General features: G+C 43.8%; 2 protein-coding genes and 1 long non-coding RNA gene across 3 annotated transcripts; all 3 read left to right on the top strand.

Annotated features, from left to right (window-relative positions):
- Nucleotides 1-6,124: 6,124 nt before the first annotated feature.
- On the top strand, nt 6,125-7,474 carry LOC116655083. Its single transcript, XM_032452147.1, has 2 exons — nt 6,125-6,214; nt 6,269-7,474. Exon 2 carries the CDS (start codon nt 6,458-6,460, stop codon nt 7,406-7,408), a length of 951 nt encoding a protein of 316 aa, XP_032308038.1. The 5' UTR covers nt 6,125-6,214; nt 6,269-6,457; the 3' UTR covers nt 7,409-7,474.
- LOC123257723 lies at nt 7,413-11,593 on the top strand. Its single transcript, XM_044717648.1, has 6 exons — nt 7,413-8,920; nt 9,080-9,249; nt 9,313-9,519; nt 9,777-10,838; nt 10,928-11,522; nt 11,578-11,593. Exons 1-6 carry the CDS (start codon nt 7,413-7,415, stop codon nt 11,591-11,593), a joined length of 3,558 nt encoding a protein of 1,185 aa, XP_044573583.1.
- A 1,938-nt stretch (nt 11,594-13,531) lies between these two features.
- LOC116655093 lies at nt 13,532-14,079 on the top strand. Its single transcript, XR_004310253.2, has 2 exons — nt 13,532-13,674; nt 13,808-14,079. It is a non-coding gene; the product is annotated as an uncharacterized LOC116655093 (long non-coding RNA).
- The last annotated feature ends 3,935 nt before the right edge of the window (nt 14,080-18,014 follow it).

Consider the following 18,014-nt stretch of genomic DNA (forward strand, 5'->3'; position numbering starts at 1 on the left):
AGATATTTCTTGGCGCTTGAATAGGGTGGGATGGTTGATTGGGCATTATTTCCGGTAGTACAACGACGTTGATTTGATCTTCGAAGTCAGTGGTTAATGATGATAGGGTCACCACAGCCTTTTTTCCTAATCTTGTTGTTGTTCCTCCCAGTGCAGCGATGTTCAGGGTTGATGGCTCCAATTGTAGTCCAAGTGTGTCAGCCATCCTTCTGGTGATTATGTTAATCTGTGATCCAGAATCTAGGAGTGTGCGGCATTGCTGATGGGTTCCGGCTGGGCCATGTACTGCCACTTGGGCGGTTGGTAAAAGAACGGTGGGCTTATCTGTAAGCAGGGCTGTGGCTGAACACACCCATCGTGATGAACTGGATCGAAGTGGAGCCGCCGACGTATTTTTCTGCATTGTTACTTGACTGGTTGCCTGACGCTCAAGGTTTTCTAACATCTGCTTCAGAGATTGTCGATTGGTTGGATCGGTGACGGCTAGTTCTAGAGCTGACAGCGTGTGTGGATCCAATCTTTCCTCAATGATGTGTATCAAGATTGGGTCCCAGTTGTCTGTTGACACTTTGAGTGCGTCGAGTGTGGCGACCGTTCGGAGCACGGTATCATGTAAGCTGCGCAGCTGGTCCGCTGATCCATTTGTTCTGGGGTGTCCGAAAAGCTCTTGAATCGCGGATTTAATCAACAGCCGTTCATTGTGGTATCGATTCTTTAGTCGTTGCCATGCATCCTGGTAACTGGTCTGTCCGCCAATCGACGTTGCGATTAGGTTTTGTGCTTCACCTGTTACATGATTCTCCAAATGACGGAATTTTACTGCATCACTGTAGTCTTGATCGTGGATGCATTCCGTAAAAATTTCGTAGAATCGTAGCCAATGCCGGTAGTCTCCGTCAAACTTTGGAATTTCTACTGGTGGTATTACAAACGGAGGTGCAATCGCGAGTTTTTGTGTTGATGCTGAAGTTGACTTCGATTCTTCGCTCAAAAACGAAAAATATTCTGCTCGTACAACCTGAAATCTGTCATCGGTGTGATCATCATTTTTTATGGCTGGTTCCAGGTCGATGAGATCATGGTATCCCGTGACGATTTCCTTCCATAGCTCCTTCATGTGTTGTCTGACGTGTGTGGACACTTCCCGTCCTTCGGTGCGGTTGCACAGCAAGTCTTCCATATCGTCTAATCGTCCTTCATGTCTTCGTTTTAATGATGTTAATCGAAGGTCTTCTCCTTCGTTTCCTCGTGATGCTTGTGCCTTTGGCTCGAGATTTTCGCCTGTTTTCCGGGGCCTTTGTGACGGGCCTGACACTGATGGGATTCCATCCGAAAATATTGCTTCATATTTTTTCACAAGCTCTTCTAGCGCTTTGGCCTTTGTGAAATACTCATTCTCAGGACTTAGTGCTAGCTCCTTGAGCTTGGCATCATTTTTTTTAAACTGGGTCCATGAGTGAGTGAGCTGTCTGAGTTTCTCTTCGAAGTATCCTCCCTTGAGTTTACGCTCTGCGGAGTCCTTAGTGAAGTTTCTTATTAGCCTTTGGATGACTATGTTGCTTTCAATTTGCTCATCAATGAGCATTTGGATTACGGGGTCTGATTCTGATCCCATTGTTGCAATGTATCTCTCCTCTCTCCCCTTTTTTTTTTTTTTTTTTTTTTTTTGAGTTATATTGCGTTGAGGTTTGTGTTCAAGTTGTGATCCTAAAGGATCACGTCGGGGTCACCAAATGTTCGTCCGTAGAGCGTTACGCGGCAGCTACGTCAAACTTGAACTCACGGGAGTAACGGTAGGTCCCGGAGTCGTAGTCAAAACCGTAAATAGTCCTGACTAAATTTACCTGGATTATGCAAGGGACTGCTCGGGTTGGCCAGACGCTTGCTGTGATCAGGCATGAGTTGATGTGCTTGAAGTCCTGGGGTGGTTTTCCTCAAGTACCGGTGGTATGTTGGTTCGGCTGATTCCTTATCGGCCGGTCCTACTGGCGGTCCGTTTCACGGGAGCAACACTCTAAGTAGGTTAGATAGCGCGGGGTCTGCTGGTGGTCCGTTTCACGGGAGCAACACTCGAGCTAGACTGGTATGCCGCGGGGTCTCCTCGTGGTCCGTTTCACGGGAGCAACACGAGAAGTAAGGAGGTGACGCGGGGTCTACTTGTGGTCCGTTTCACGGGAGCAACACTAGAAGTAGACTGGTATGCCGCGGATTCTACTTGTGAACCGTTTTACACAGGATCACTAGAAGTAGGTTGATTTTAAGTGCCGTGGTTCAGACACTGAGTAACGAGACGATTGACTCTGATTTCGGAACTGTCTTTATTTCAGAAGAATAACTCTTATATAAGATGCTAAATTATACATCATTAAATCTAAGAAAGGTCAAAGTTCTGGACGTGCTAAACTAAGGTTAATGCCAGGGTCACCCACCTCTGAGTCTGCTGACTCAGATTGGTTGTTCATGTACTGCTTGCGCAATTCGGCTTAGCTGGCTGGTTTTTACTTGCATCGGTCAGTCGGTCATTCTTCCCGCTGATATGCTGCTTCTGCTTTTGGCGCCGTCTATTAGTGCTGGGTTAATAGGTTGGATATAGTTTTATGCTTATTACTAATTGTTTAGAGGTGAGAAAATCGGTTAGTGGGTTTGTATATTGCGACTTGCTGATGCATATTGATTGGATCAAATTACTAAGTGTGCATATAGGGTAGTAGGTCTTGGCACTAGGTGTCAACAAACATGTTATACAAATAAAGAAAGTAGAAGAAAGTCACCATCCGCAGTTTAATGCACCAAATTTAAGTCGCTATCATTTTGTAAGTAGCCAAGAGGTAAGTTTCCATCTTGGTTTTTTTTTTAAATTTTGTTGCTAAATCTAAACTTATAATAAAAACTTTAAAGTTGTTTTGTAATGAAAAGTGTAGTTTTTTCTGCCTTTGATTTAACATGTCAATTTAATTTTAGGTTGCGAACAAAGCTCAAGGTTCTATTCAAAGTTCAAAGAATACTTCTGAACTAGTCAACATAAAAGGCGGTGATGAATCATCTTTGGTTTGGAAAGTTAAACGACGACCAGATGGATCTCGGTACATTGTGAAACGACCTGTGCGTAATCGCACAATTCAAAAAAATATTCGGGGAAATGAGCTACCTACTGAAGAGGAAACAATATCAGAAGTGAAAATTGGTCGTTGTTGGACAAAGGATGAACGGAAAAGGCATATAGAACGGGCACGAGAGCGGCGACATCATAAAACATAGCTGCACGAAAAACAATAAAGGTTTTTTCCTATATATCCTAAGTAATACATTACATAGCTTTACTTAGAATTAAATATGTAGCATTCATATTTGTTTTTTTATAAGTTTATAAAAATAATTACTTAAAAAAATATTAGAAATGTTTTTTGTGTCACAGAAAAATTAACATTTATTTAAAAAAAAACATGATTTGTAGCAAAAAAACAAAAAGTTTGTGGCCTAGAATAAAAAATAAATCGCATACAAAAAAAATTAATTTTTTTAAAAGGGTAATAATGATGAATTGGTTTATATTTTTTCACTCAGAAAATAATCATTATTCTTTGATCGAAAAAATATATATCAGGAATAAACATTATTTATGATTTTTATTTTTTTTCGCTCACTTGATTCAAGATTGTGGGCTATTTGAACACTTTTCTGGATATTTGAATGCATATACATATCATTAGATCAAAAACACAGGTACATATTAATACTGTGAGTCTTCCTCTATTACTCCTCCGTATCTTGAAATAACCTTCAGGCTCCTTTGAACCAAAGTCTAGAACACATATAGGTTCCATCACCCACAGTTTCAGCGGTACACAAAAACGTATTTTGAAAATGTTTTCAGCCAGACTATTTCTACAGCTAATCGACCGATTTTTAGAGGAGTTATAGACATTTATATATATTCTGTTTCCCACATAGGCTTTAAGTATTTTTGAGCGCACAGATCTCAGAAACGTAGTCGTATTCAAAGAACGTGTAAAAGTTCCGACTAAATGTACCTGGATTCTGCAAGGGACTGATCGGGTTCACCATGCGCTTGCTGTGATCAGGCTAGAGTTGATGTGAGATACTTGAAGTCCTGGGTTGGTTGTCCTCAAGTACAGATAGTATGGGGTTTCGGCGGATTCCGTATCGGCCGATCCTAGTTGTGGGCCGTTTCACGGGAGCAACTTTCGAAGTAGGTTGGATAACGCGGTTCCTACTTGTGGTCCGTTTTACGGAAGCAACACTCGAAGTAGATTAGATACCGAAGGCTACTTGTGGTCCGTTTTACACAGGAGCCACTCAAAGTGGGTTTGATGACGAAAGTTCTACTTGTCAGTTTACACAGGAGCCACTCGAAGTAGATAGTTTTAAGAAAGTCCTACTTGTGGTCCGTTTTACACAGGAGCAACTCTCGAAGTAGGTTTGTTTTAAGAGAGTCCTACTTGTGGTCCGTTTTACGCAGGATCACTCGAAGTAGGTTGGTTTTAAGTGCCATACCTTGACACTGAGTAACGAACCGATCTACTCTGTATTCGCAACTATCTTTATTTTAGAAGAACAATTCTTTTACAGATTCTAAATTATACATAATTATACAAAGGTCAATGTTATGAACGTGTTGGAACGACACTGGCATTACCCACCTCTGAGTCTGCTCAGTCAGATTGCTGGTCATGCATGGCATGTTCATGCATTTCGGCTTAGCTAGCTGGCTTTGCTTGCTTCGGTCAGTCGGTCAATCTTCCCGCTTATACTGCTGATTACCGCTTCTGGCGCCGCTTCGCTCCCGGAATTAACGTTTATTACCCTTGTCAAAAACATATCTTGAGCCATCCCACGACATTTATGGCAATTACTTTTTTTTGTCAAAATGTAGACGGCCGCACTTTCACTGGCTTCTCCCCTCATGGGGAGGGAAAAAATATATAGAAGTTTCACCTGGTAAATTGTTTATTTTTCTAAATAAATTGGTAGTCATAGTTAAAAAATGTGTACCAAAAGACTCCGACCAAAGTTGATATTCTTTACTAATTTTTTATATTTCTTTTTTAGAAACCCCCACAAAAGCCAGCAATGAAGAGGACATAAATGTGCATAGATCAGATCAACATGTTATACAAATAAAGAAAGTAGAAGAAAGTCACCATCCGCAGTTTAATGCACCCAATTTAAGTCGCTGTCATTTTGTAAGTAGCCAAGAGGTAAGTTTCCATCTTGGTTTTTTTTTTAAATTTTGTTGCTAAATCTAAACTTATAATAAAAACTTTAAAGTTGTTTGTAATGAAAAGTGTAGTTTTTTCTGCCTTTGATTTAACATGTCAATTTAATTTTAGGTTGCGACAAAGCTCTATTCAAAGTTCAAAGAATACTTCTGAACTAGTCAACATAAAAGGCGGTGATGAATCATCTATGGTTTGGAAAGTTAAACGACGACCAGATGGATCTCGGTACATTGTGAAACGACCGGTGCGTAATCGGACAATTCAAAAAAATATTCGTGGAAATGAGCTACCTACTGAAGAGGAAACAATATCAGAAGTGAAAATTGGTCGTTGTTGGAAAAAGGATGAACGGAAAAGGCATATAGAACGGGCACGAGAGCGGCGACGTCATAAAACATAGCTGCAAGAAAAACAATACATTTTTTTTCCTATATATCCTAAGTAATATATTACATAGCTTTACTTAGAATTAAATATGTAGCATTCATATTTGTTTTTTTATAAGTTTATAAAAATAATTACTTAAAAAAATATTAGAAATGTTTTTTGTGTCACAGGAAAATTAACATTTATTTAAAAAAAACATGATTTGTAGCAAAAAAACAAAAAGTTTGTGGCCTAGAATAAAAAATAAATCGCATACAAAAAAATGGCGTAATTTTTTTAAAAGGATAATAATGATGAATTGGTTTATATTTTTTCACTCAGAAAATAATCATTATTTTTTGATCGAAAAAATATATATCATTATTTTTTTTCGCTCACTTGATTCAAGATTGTGGGCTATTTGAAAACTTTTCTGGATATTTGAATGCATATACATATCTGTCGCGGATCGATTATCGATAGTTAGTATTTAAGTAGAATGTTGTTATTGCGCACTCGTGAAGAGATTGGGCACACTAGGATAGAAAATAATGGCGCGTGTGGTGAATTTGTGATTGTTGTCATAGAGTGTGGGAGGTTAAACTGCGGTAAGCTTTTGTAATTTTATCATTCTTTCTTACCCTAACATGTAATCCCCATAGAATAAAACATACGCTGTACGAATACACATTGCCTTGTGTTTTAGAAGCGGGTTGCCCCATCGCCGCCGTACATATGTTGAAGGCATCTCCCACCCGAGCGACGACAGAATCTTTTATTCGCAGTCAGGCGACTGGCGACATTGTTTTGGAATAGCACCCTGGTGAGAGGGTCGATCTTGCCTGGACGACATGATGCACCATTCGCCCAGAAGGAGTCCCCGACTAAACGAGGGACAGAATATCGCAACGCAAGTAGATGGCAGCGTTTTGGCCCCGCAACCTAGTATAGGGACGTCGCAAGCCAGCGGCCGAGGCAGTGAAGCCCCGGCGTCATCAGCGCAGCTGGCAGCATCTGGAGCCACCAGGAAACCGAAGGTGGCCGACCTCATGGATAGGATTGCCGAGTTGGAGAAGGAGTTGGAACGCGCTCGCAGCGCTAATATGGAACGCACTGACCCCGTTGTGTCGAGTGAGGTTGGGGTAGGTCAGCCGCCATTTGCAATCGGCCTGACCGTACCCAACCCGACAAGTGTTTATCATGCGGCGTCAGAGAGACCGCCATCCTGGAGCGGATCTCAAACGGTACCGTGTTCGCAGAACTGTACCACGAGGATTAATCAAGCATCGCCATTTTGCGCTACCGTCACTACTATTCCAGCGCATGGTTTCGGGCTACAGAATGAAGTGGCCGGCGGAACATCGGTACGTGCGCCTTCTCCTGGAGACGGTGCTTGGGCGACGAGCATTGGAGGAACTGCACGCTGGGCGCCACGAAAGCTTCCTGAACTGCCTACGTTCGGAGGGAAGCTAGAGGACTGGCCCATTTTCTACTGCGCGTTTAAGGAGACGACGCAAGCGTATGGTTGTACGGACTTGGAGAATAACCAAAGGCTACTGAAGGCGTTAAAGGATGACGCGCGTGAGACGGTGAAGTCGTTGTTGATTCACCCCAGCAATGCGAATGTAGCTGCGATTCAGATACGGCCGACCGGAGCAACTAATACGCAGCCAGCCCAACAGCATTCGAGATGTGCCTGCAATTACGGAGCACAATCTAGGAAAGCTCGTCGCATTCGCCACACATGTCAGCAACCTGAAGGCTTTCCTACAGTCAGCGAAGGCGGAGCAGCACCTGGGTAACCCTATGCTGATGGAAGAGCTTGTGGCCAAGCTCCCAATAAGCAAACGAGTGGACTGGGCAAGGCACCCTGCAACTATTCGGCCCTATCCGACGATTGTGGACTTCAGTTCGTGGTTGACGGAACTAGCCAACGTGGTCTGCATGGTGGCCGACATTGATGGAAAGGAGCCAAGGCGTCGATTGCTTCATGCCAGCGTCGACCGAGAGCAGGAGGAGCAACAGGAGAGCTGCCGCAGGAATTGTCCAATTTGTGAAGGCCTTGGACAACATGCAGTTCGGGACTGCCAACGATTTATTGGAGCCACACCTACAGAGAGGTGGAGACTCGCAAGAAGACATCGCCTATGCTTCATGTGCTTGCAAAGCGGGCATATGACTAGATCCTGCGCTGCGTCAGGAGAGTGCCCCATGAATGGATGCAGGAGGAAGCACCACCGTCTTCTTCATGAGGCAAACAATGAAGGCTTCAGGAGACCGCCACAGCGAGGCGGCAATTGGAGAAGCTACAACCGGCAGGCCGCCGGACCGAGGGAAGGCGTCCGAGTGAATGGAGGAGCAGCCTCATCCGTGGATGCTTCTGCAACGCCGGAGAGAAATTTGAGCTGTGTCGACGAGGACCGAGAACGACTTCTGTTCCGTGTATTGCCGGTGACGCTATACGGAGGTGGGAAGCAGGTGGATACGTACGCTCTTCTGGATGAAGGTTCTTCGGTGACGATGGTAGACAACGAGCTGGTTGCAGAGCTAGGCGTACAAGGAGTACGTCGTCAGCTGAACGTTCAATGGTTCGGAGGCACGGCCACAAGAGAGCCTATTAACGTGGTACGTCTGCAGATCAGTAGAGCAGGCAAGTCCTCCCGACATGTGCTGAGGAACGTCTATGCCATTTCGAACTTGAGTCTGCCGATGCAGAGCCTGCACAGAAGGGATGTTAGGAGCGTGAACAAGGACGCTCTATTACCAATGAAGCCCTACGTAAATGCAGTGCCGAAGCTGCTTATTGGTTTGGACCATGGGCATCTAGGACTGCCATTGAAAACGAGACGGTTTGCCAGCGAGGGACCGTACGCTGCCGCAACCGAATTAGGATGGGTTGTTTTTGGGCCTGTAGAAGGACGACGAGACACGCCATCACCGAGGTCTTGTCTGCTAGCCACGTCGTTGGATGATAACGTGGAACGGATCGTCGAGGACTACTTCGAGATCGAGAACTTCGGTGTGAAGGCGGCGCCAGCGGCCACAGCCAGCGACGACGTGAGGGCTCAGAAGATCTTGGAGGATACTACGGTGCGAGTTGGCCGCCGATACCAGACGGGATTATTGAGGAAAACGGATAACATTGTGCTGCCACGTAGTTATAATATGGCGTACAATAGATTGGTCAACATCGAGAAGAAAATAAAGCGAGATGGGCAGTTCGCCCAAGAATATTCACGGATTGTTAATGATTATATCGACAAGGGATACGCTCGGCGTCTGGAACGACAGGATTCGGGAAGCGATAGAACATGGTAGTTGCCACATTTTGGAGTGGAGAATCCCAACACGCCAGGGAAGATCCGATTAGTATTCGACGCAGCGGCACGAGTTGGAGGAGTATCACTGAATTCTGCGCTGAGCAAGGGGCCGCAACACTATAAGGCCTTGGCATCTATCCTCTTAGATTTTAGGGAAGGTGCCGTCGGAGTCTGCAGCGACATTAAGGAGATGTTTCACCAGGTGCTGTTCCGACCCGAGGATAGATGTGCGCAACGATTTCTGTGGAGAGATGGGAATGACCAACGGGACCCCGACGTCTACGAGATGTGCGTGATGACCTTTGGAGCAGCATGCTCACCGAGTGCGGCGCATCATGTAAAGACAGTGAATGCCAAGCGATTCCTGGATTCGGATCCCTGAGCAGTCAAAGCCATCGTGGACTACCACTACGTGGATGACTATGTGGGCAGCTTTGCCACAGAGAGCGAAGCTATCGAAGTATCTAGCAGAGTGAAGAAGATACATGCAGAAGGCGGTTTTGAGCTTTGCAAGTTTTCGTCCAGTTCGCCTACAGTGGAGATGCTACAGTGGATGCTTGGACCCAGTGATCACGCCCAGAGTATTGGATGGGGTGAGGCAGAGTAAAAGATTTTGGGAATGCGGTGGCAGCCAGCCACGGACGACTTCAGGTTTTGAGTGAAGTACCACAAAGTCGCCCCCGTCGTGTCCGATGGGAAGAGAATTGCCACAAAAAGGGAATTCTTGAGTATGGTCATGTCAACGTTCGACCCCTTGGGATTCCTATGTTGTCTAAAGATAACAGCGAAGTTGTTGTTGCGAGAGGTATGGAGAAGGAAGATCTCATGGGATGAACCACTACCGGCTGAGATGTACAACGCCTCGTATTTGTGGATGCGAGTCAGTCGGCATTCGCATCAGTGGTCTACTGGAGGATCACGTACGAGGACGGCGGCGTGCAAGTGAGGTTCGTGTGCGCAAAGACGAAGTGTGCACCGATGCGAACGATGACGATTCCACGGTTGGAGCTGCAGGCAGCAGTTCTAGGAACGAGGTTGATGGACACAATCAGACAGGACCATAGTGTGGCCATTGCAGAGACTGTGCTATGGACGGATTCGAAGACAGTGCTGCGTTGGATTGGCAGCACACACAGGCGCAACAAGCAGTTCGTAGGGAACAGAGTAGCCGAGAATCTGGAGTCGACGAAGATGGCCCAATGGAGATGGCTACCATCCGCCGACAACGTGGCAGATGATGCAACTCGAGCGCAACGCGTGGACCTAAGCGAGGAGGCACGCTGGTTAAGAGGGCCGGCATTTCTGAGGAGACCAGCGGGCAGTTGGCCAGGAACTGCTCTCACCGACGAAGCGGATGCAGAAGGCGAAGAGGAGATGCCGAGTGAGTTCGTGCTTGTTGGAGCGAGTGACCCGTTCATATCGCTGGAGAGATTCTCAAGCTACAGGCGATTGCTGAGGACTACGGCCTGGGTCCTAAGGTTCATACGTCGATGCCGTGGACAACGAGATGAGCTGGAGAACTACGGCCTCAATGCAGCCGAGTGTGAAGCAGCTGAGGACTTTTTATTCCGTAGAGCACAACGTGAGGCGTTCCCCGATGAGGTGCAGGCCGCAGAGAAGGGCTTGGACGTCGCTAAAGGAAGCGACATATGTGGACTGGCGCCATACCTAGATGGCAACGGAATCCTGCGAGCGTATGGCAGGATCGATGCGGCGCTATGTATACCGTACAGCGCCAGGAGGCCAGTGATCCTCTCCCACCGGCATGGTCTCACGGAGATGATTGTGCGCGACGCCCATGTGAGGATGAAGCATCAAAACGTGGATGCTACGATGACGGAGATCCGGACCAGGTTCTGGATTACGAGACTGCGGAGAGTGCTTCGTAGTGTGATCTCGGGATGCAGCGAGTGTAAGCTGCACAGAGCACGGCCGATGCCGCCGATTATGGGACCCCTGCCAGATGATCGTTTGGACGCCTATGGCCGTTTAAGAGCACAGGCATCGACTACTTTGAGCCGCTGCTAGTGACCGTTGCTCGGCACCAGGAGAAACGGTGGGTGGCCTTGTTTACGTGCCTGACGACCAGGGCGATTCATCTGGAACTGGCACATGACCTGTCGACTGAGTCCTGCATACTTGCAATCAGGAATTTCATCTGCCGTCGAGGGCATGTACATAGACTGCGCAGCGACAATGGCAAGAACTTCGTTGGAGCAGACAGAGAGGCCAAGAGATTTGCGGAGATCTTCGAACCCGAGAGGATCCAGTCGGAGCTGTCAAGCAAAAGAATTGAATGGATCTTCAACTGCTCAGCGAACCCGTCAGAGGGTGGAGTTTGGGAGCGAATGGTACAGTGCGTGAAGAGGGTGCTACGCCACACAGTTAAGGAAGTGGCGCCGAAGGAGCACGTCCTGGAGAGTTTCCTGATAGAGGCGGAGAATGTCGTTAATTCTCGTCCGCTCACCCATTTGCCAGTGAGTGCGGACCAGGAAGTCCCTCTCACGCCCAACGATCTCCTCAAGGGAGCAGCTTGCCCACCGGATACCCCCGGCCTGGATGGAGGCCTCGTCAAGGAAGGAGCTACGCGGAAGCAGTGGCGCGTGGCAAGGATGTTGAGAGACCGATTCTGGAAGAGGTGGGTCTTGGAGTACCTACCCACGCTGACACGGAGAGAGAAGTGGTGCCGCAGAGAGAAGCCGATTCAACCAGGAGACATTGTCTTCGTTTGCGATCCAGCCATTCCGCGTCGAGACTGGCGGAAAGGCGTCGTGGAGGAGACCTTTGCTGGAACGGATGGTGAGGTCAGAAGAGCCCGCGTTAGGATCATGGATGGAGATCGGACCCGCTGGATAATGCGCCCCGCTTCAAAGTTGGCGGCTTTGGATTTGAGTGAAGAAGTTCTTCACGGAGGTGGGGATGTCGCGGATCGATTATCGATAGTTAGTATTTAAGTAGAATTTTGTTATTGTGCACTCGTGAAGAGATTGGGCACACTAGGATAGAAAATAATGGCGCGTGTGGTGAATTTGTGATTGTTGTCATAGAGTGTGGGAGGTTAAACTGCGGTAAGCTTTTGTAATTTTATAATTCTTTCTTACCCTAACATGTAATCCCCATAGAATAAAACATACGCTGTACGAATACACATTGCCTTGTGTTTTAGAAGCGGGTTGCCCCATCGCCGCCGTACATATGTTGAAGGCATCTCCCACCCGAGCGACGACAATATCATTAGATCAAAAACACAGGTACATATTAATACTGTGAGTCTTCCTCTATTACTCCTCCGTATCTTGAAATAACCTTCAGGCTCCTTTGAACCAAAGTCTAGAACACACATAGGTTCCATCACCCACAGTTTCAGCGGTACACAAAAAAGTATTTTGAAAATTTTTTGAGCCAAACTATTTCTACAGCTAATCGACCGATTTTTAGAGGAGTTATAGACATTTATATATATTCTGTTTCCCACATAGGCTTTCAGTATTTTTGAGCGCACAGATCTCAGAAACGTAGTCGTATTCAAAGAACGTGTAAAAGTTCCGACTAAATGTACCTGGATTCTGCAAGGGACTGATCGGGTTCACCATGCGCTTGCTGTGATCAGGCTAGAGTTGATGTGAGATACTTGAAGTCCTGGGTTGGTTGTCCTCAAGTACAGATAGTATGGGGTTTCGGCGGATTCCGTATCGGCCGATCCTACTTATGGGCCGTTTCACGGGAGCAACTTTCGAAGTAGGTTGGATAGCGCGGTTTCTACTTGTGGTCCGTTTTACGGAAGCAACACTCGAAGTAGATTAGATACCGAAGGCTACTTGTGGTCCGTTTTACACAGGAGCCACTCGAAGTGGGTTTGATGACGAAAGTTCTACTTGTTGTCAGTTTACACAGGAGCCACTCGAAGTAGATAGTTTTAAGAAAGTCCTACTTGTGGTCCGTTTTACACAGGAGCAACTCTCGAAGTAGGTTTGTTTTAAGAGAGTCCTACTTGTGGTCCGTTTTACGCAGGATCACTCGAAGTAGGTTGGTTTTAAGTGCCATACCTTGACACTGAGTAACGAACCGATCTACTCTGTATTCGCAACTATCTTTATTTTAGAAGAACAATTATTTTACAGATTCTAAATTATACATAAATATACAAAGGTCAATGTTATGAACGTGTTGGAACGACACTGGCATTACCCACCTCTGAGTCTGCTCAGTCAGATTGCTAGTCATGCATGGCATGTTCATGCATTTCGGCTTAGCTAGCTGGCTTTGCTTGCTTCGGTCAGTCGGTCAATCTTCCCGCTTATACTGCTGATTACCGCTTCTGGCGCCGCTTCGCTCCCGGAATTAACGTTTATTACCCTTGTCAAAAACATATCTTGAGCCATCCCACGACATTTATGGCAATTACTTTTTTTTGTCAAAATGTAGACGGCCGCACTTTCACTGGCTTCTCCCCTCATGGGGAGGGAAAAAATACATAGAAATTTCACCTGGTAAATTGTTTATTTTTCTAAATAAATTGGTAGTCATAGTTAAAAAATGTGTACCAAAAGACTCCGACCAAAGTTGATATTCTTTACTAATTTTTTATATTTCTTTTTAGAAACCCCCAGAAAAGCCAGCAATAAAGAGGACATAAATGTGCATAGATCAGATCAACATGTTATACAAAAAAGAAAGTAGAAGAAAGTCACCATCCGCAGTTTAATGCACCAAATTTAAGTCGCTATCATTTTGTAAGTAGCCAAGAGGTAAGTTTCCATCTTGGTTTTTTTTTTTAAATTTTGTTGCTAAATCTAAACCTTTAATAAAAACTTTAAAGTTGTTTGTAATGAAAAGTGTAGTTTTTTCTTCCTTTGATTTAACATGTCAATTTAATTTTAGGTTGCGAACAAAGCTCTATTCAAAGTTCAAAGAATACTTCTGAACTAGTCAACATAAAAGGCGGTGATGAATCATCTATGGTTTGGAAAGTTAAGCGACGACCAGATGGATCTCGGTACATTGTGAAACGACCGGTGCGTAATCGCACAATTCAAAAAAATATTCGGGGAAATGAGCTACCTACTGAAGAGGAAACAATATCAGAAGAGAAAATTGGTCGTTGTTGGACAAAGGATGAACGGAAAAGGCATATAGAACGGGCACGAGAGCGGCGACATCATAAAACATAGCTGCACGAAAAACAATAAATGTTTTTTCCTATATATCCTAAGTAATACATTACATAGCTTTACTTAGAATTAAATATGTTATCGAGTTGAAACTTTGCACACACCCTTCTTTCTCCGGGATCGGTCAACTATATCCTATAGCTGCCATATAACTGATTGATCGGAAATGCCATAACTTCGTTGTTTTTCAAGTTAGAAAGATGGAAGTTTCAGTGGATTCCTCTTTGGGCAAAATAATTCGATATGCCAAATTTCATAAGGATCGGCCAACTATATACGATCCGCTATATATCTAATAATATAAGATGCGTGGCGCCCCCAACTCAACTGCAAGGGTATATCAACTTCGGCTCCGCCCGAAGTTAGCTCTCCTTTCTTGTTAGTTATACCCTTGCAGTGGGTATTAGAATTTTGGTCAAAAATGTGCAACGCAGTGAAGGAAAAATCTCCTGCCCTATAATGTACATATATACATTCTTTATTGGGTTCACCTCTTGAGTCGATACTAGCATGCTCTAACAGAGCTCCACTCCGTGTAAGAGTCTGGGGACCCATCAATTTTCCAGTGCGACCCCACCATGCCGGTCAATCCACACCGACGTGACCCAAGATCGCCATGCTGAGCTATAGCTCCTACCAACCACCTCCTTTTTGGTCAATCAGGAGCCTTTCTACCTACCCGAGTTTTTTTAGATTCCGGTTTACAAGTGCCGCACTAAATGTTCTGTAACGATGGCCCGTCTCAGTGGCGCTGAGCTTAAAACGGATAAAGCTTCTGTTAATTTGCGCGTAAAATGCCGCCTTAAAACGTATTATTCGAAAATTTAGATTGTTATAGCTTTCAACATTACGGACAGTCAGCCCAGCCCAATAATTCTGTCAATTTTGAGGAGTCGAAAATTGTGTTGAGCCAATCGTGAAGGCATCCAAAAGGGTATTTCTCTTAAACGTTTGTTCGGTTGAAGACAAGGAAGTTTTCCGCCAGTCCTTCAGCTAAATGCAACTTCCATGTCCTAGGAGATTCTTACACTCGGGCCTTGAGGGGCTTTCATACTCTGGAAATGAAGTTATCCAGAAATGCGGGTGCAATACGGGCAAGTATTTCCTACCTCATCATTGCGTGGTGAATGAGGAAAGCTCAATAACCAAACATAGGGTGGTGTTTAATGTTCCGCTGCTACAATCTCGGGATACTCATTGAATGACGTTTTAATGGCCAGCCTAAGCTATTCCATATTCTTCTGAGGATTCACTCTTAACCTGTGGCGTTATATGGCGCTATTTGTAAAATTTATAATTGTATTAGAATGCTACCCCCAATGTTTTATCTGGCAAGAAATCCCCCCAGGATGATCTCCTGACGTATTAGTTGAATATAGTGACATACGGAACGAAGTCTGCCGTATCATATTTGGCCGTAAGAGCAATGCATCAGCTTTCTGAGAAAGAAATTGCTGATTTCCCTTTGACGTCCGAGATCTTGCAGCAATATTTCTACGTAGATGCTCTCATTTCTGGTGGTAAAGAACAACCTACTGAAGATGGTTGTCAACATGAGTGATCAAATTTCTGGAATCCTGTCCAAGGGCAAGTTTCGCTTGAGAAAGTGGTGCTCCAACAATCCGGATGTACTGGCGGGTGTGGCTAAGAAGGATAACCTACCTGACCTTTGACGATGATCCTTCCTCGGATCAGCTTTTGTTTTCGGCTTCGGCTCCAATCGTCCTATAAACCGACAGTCTGTGCAATCCCTCTTTGCTTTGTTGGTCCCGCAATTACGAATCCTAAGCTATTTCTACAAATAAATGCAGGGAGCGGCTTTTCCGGCCTTTCCTAGGAAATTGACTCAAAATGAAAAAAAATCTTCCACAGTTTCAGACAAATGCAGCTTGTGATATGTACTTGAATGTTATTTTTAAAGTCTAGTCTAAGTTAGCATAAGGACGAGCGGGAGCGTAGGAAAGCTAATATTCGCTTAAGTATATAGGGGGAATTATAACGAAGAGTCGAGCGCCCCTATTTTTGTTTTCGTCAATTTGGGTGTTTATATACCCTTGCAAAGGGTATTATAATTTTGGTCAAAAGGGTGCAACGCAGTGAAGGGGACATCCCCGACCCCATAAAGTGTATATATTCTTGATCAGGATCACCTCCTGAGTCGATATGAGCATGTCAGTCTGTCCGTCTGTCTGTTTCTACGCAAACTAGTCTCTCAGTTTTAGAGCTATCGAGTTGAAACTTTGCACACATTCTTTTTTTCCTTGCAGGTAGTATATACTATAGCTGCCATATAACTGATTGATCAGAAATGCCATAACTTTGGTGTTTTTTAAGTTAGAGGGTTGGGACTTTCCACACATGTTATATTTGACCAAAACATTTTATGTACAAAATTTCATAAGGATGACTTTTTGAAAATATGAGATTAAAAACTCCAATTTAATTGAAGAAAATATTGTTGAACCACCTATATTAAATTCAATAATATTATTTCGAGTTTTTCCTTAAATCCAAAATTAAAACATGGTATGAAATATTGATTTCAATAAGAAAATAAAAATCTTCCATAGAAAAATGTTTGGGGAAAAATCATAGAAGAGCAAAAATTAACGTAGAAAATCTGAGATTTCAACTTTGGATGAGTATTCCAAAGATATGGTAACTGCTAGATACCATTTTTTAATTTTAGTTGGTACACATACATTTCAAAAATGATATGTACTGGAAACAATGATGGTCGTAGCCATTTCACGGCCTACATAATTCAATATATGGTAAAATTTGATCAATTTCTTCTCTTAGGTGTACCGCGGAAACGGTGGGTGATAGAACCTATGTTTGTTCTGGACTTTGGTTCAGGGGAGCCTAAAGATTATGGAGCAGGTAAAATTATGCGTGGAGGAAAAAAAAAGTTGGAAATTGTCGGCCTGTGTTATTTCTATGTGTGCCAATAGGTTAGTGGGTCTAATTATTGTGTATTGCGACATGCTGATGAACATTGATTAGATCAGATTATTAAGTGTAAATATAGGGTAGTAGGTCTTGGCACTAGGTGCCAACACATTACTTATATGCGTTATTTGTTTAGAAAGCTCTTTGCGTATGAAGCTCTGAGTCCTCATTAAACAATGGGACACTAAAACACTTAATAGAATTACATAAAAATGTTCCATCAAATAAAAAAATTCAAGGTTCGCCGGGCGATTTGGTTACTGACACGCAAGGTCTTGACAGAAATAGTTGACCCCGGATTTATTCCGGGTCTGTCAGATTTATTTAGAAATCCGCTCTTGGCTCGAAGTTGTTTATAAGTTGGGTAGAGCCCTTGAATAATGTGCCATATAACTCTCCCCATTGTAAATTGAACTGTTCCGATTCATTGACATTTTCTTCTAAAGTATTTTAGAAGTAAAATATTTAAGTATTAAAGTATTTAGAATAAGTATTTTAGAAGTAAAGTATGATAGAAGTATATTATTGTCGGAAATATTAATTATTCCATTATCGGTAAAAAATTACAAAAACAATTTTGCATAGCTCAACAATACTTAACAAAGTTTCAACACTTTTTGGCCTAGTGCAAAAGCATTTTGTTGTTGGATTGGAAATAAAAATAACTCTATCGCACATATGTATTTGTGATTTTTTGCTTTGTTATTGAATTTCGCTCTGTCATAAGCAGTGCTTTGTCACCCCTGGTTTAAATAAATTGTTTATATGTTCAAACAAATCCTTTGCCGGTTTAGCCGCTTTACAGATTTTATAGATAGCCATGGCTTTTTGAAAATATAAGATTAAAAACTCTTATTTAATTGGAGCAATTCTTGTTTAACTAACTATAAAAACTTCAATAAAATTATTTCGAGTTTTCCCTCTTAGGTGCAGAATTTTCTTCTATTAGATGTACCGCGGAAGAT

Source organism: Drosophila ananassae, assembly GCF_017639315.1.
Source record: "Drosophila ananassae strain 14024-0371.13 chromosome 4 unlocalized genomic scaffold, ASM1763931v2 tig00000054, whole genome shotgun sequence".
NCBI lineage: Eukaryota > Metazoa > Arthropoda > Insecta > Diptera > Drosophilidae > Drosophila > Drosophila ananassae.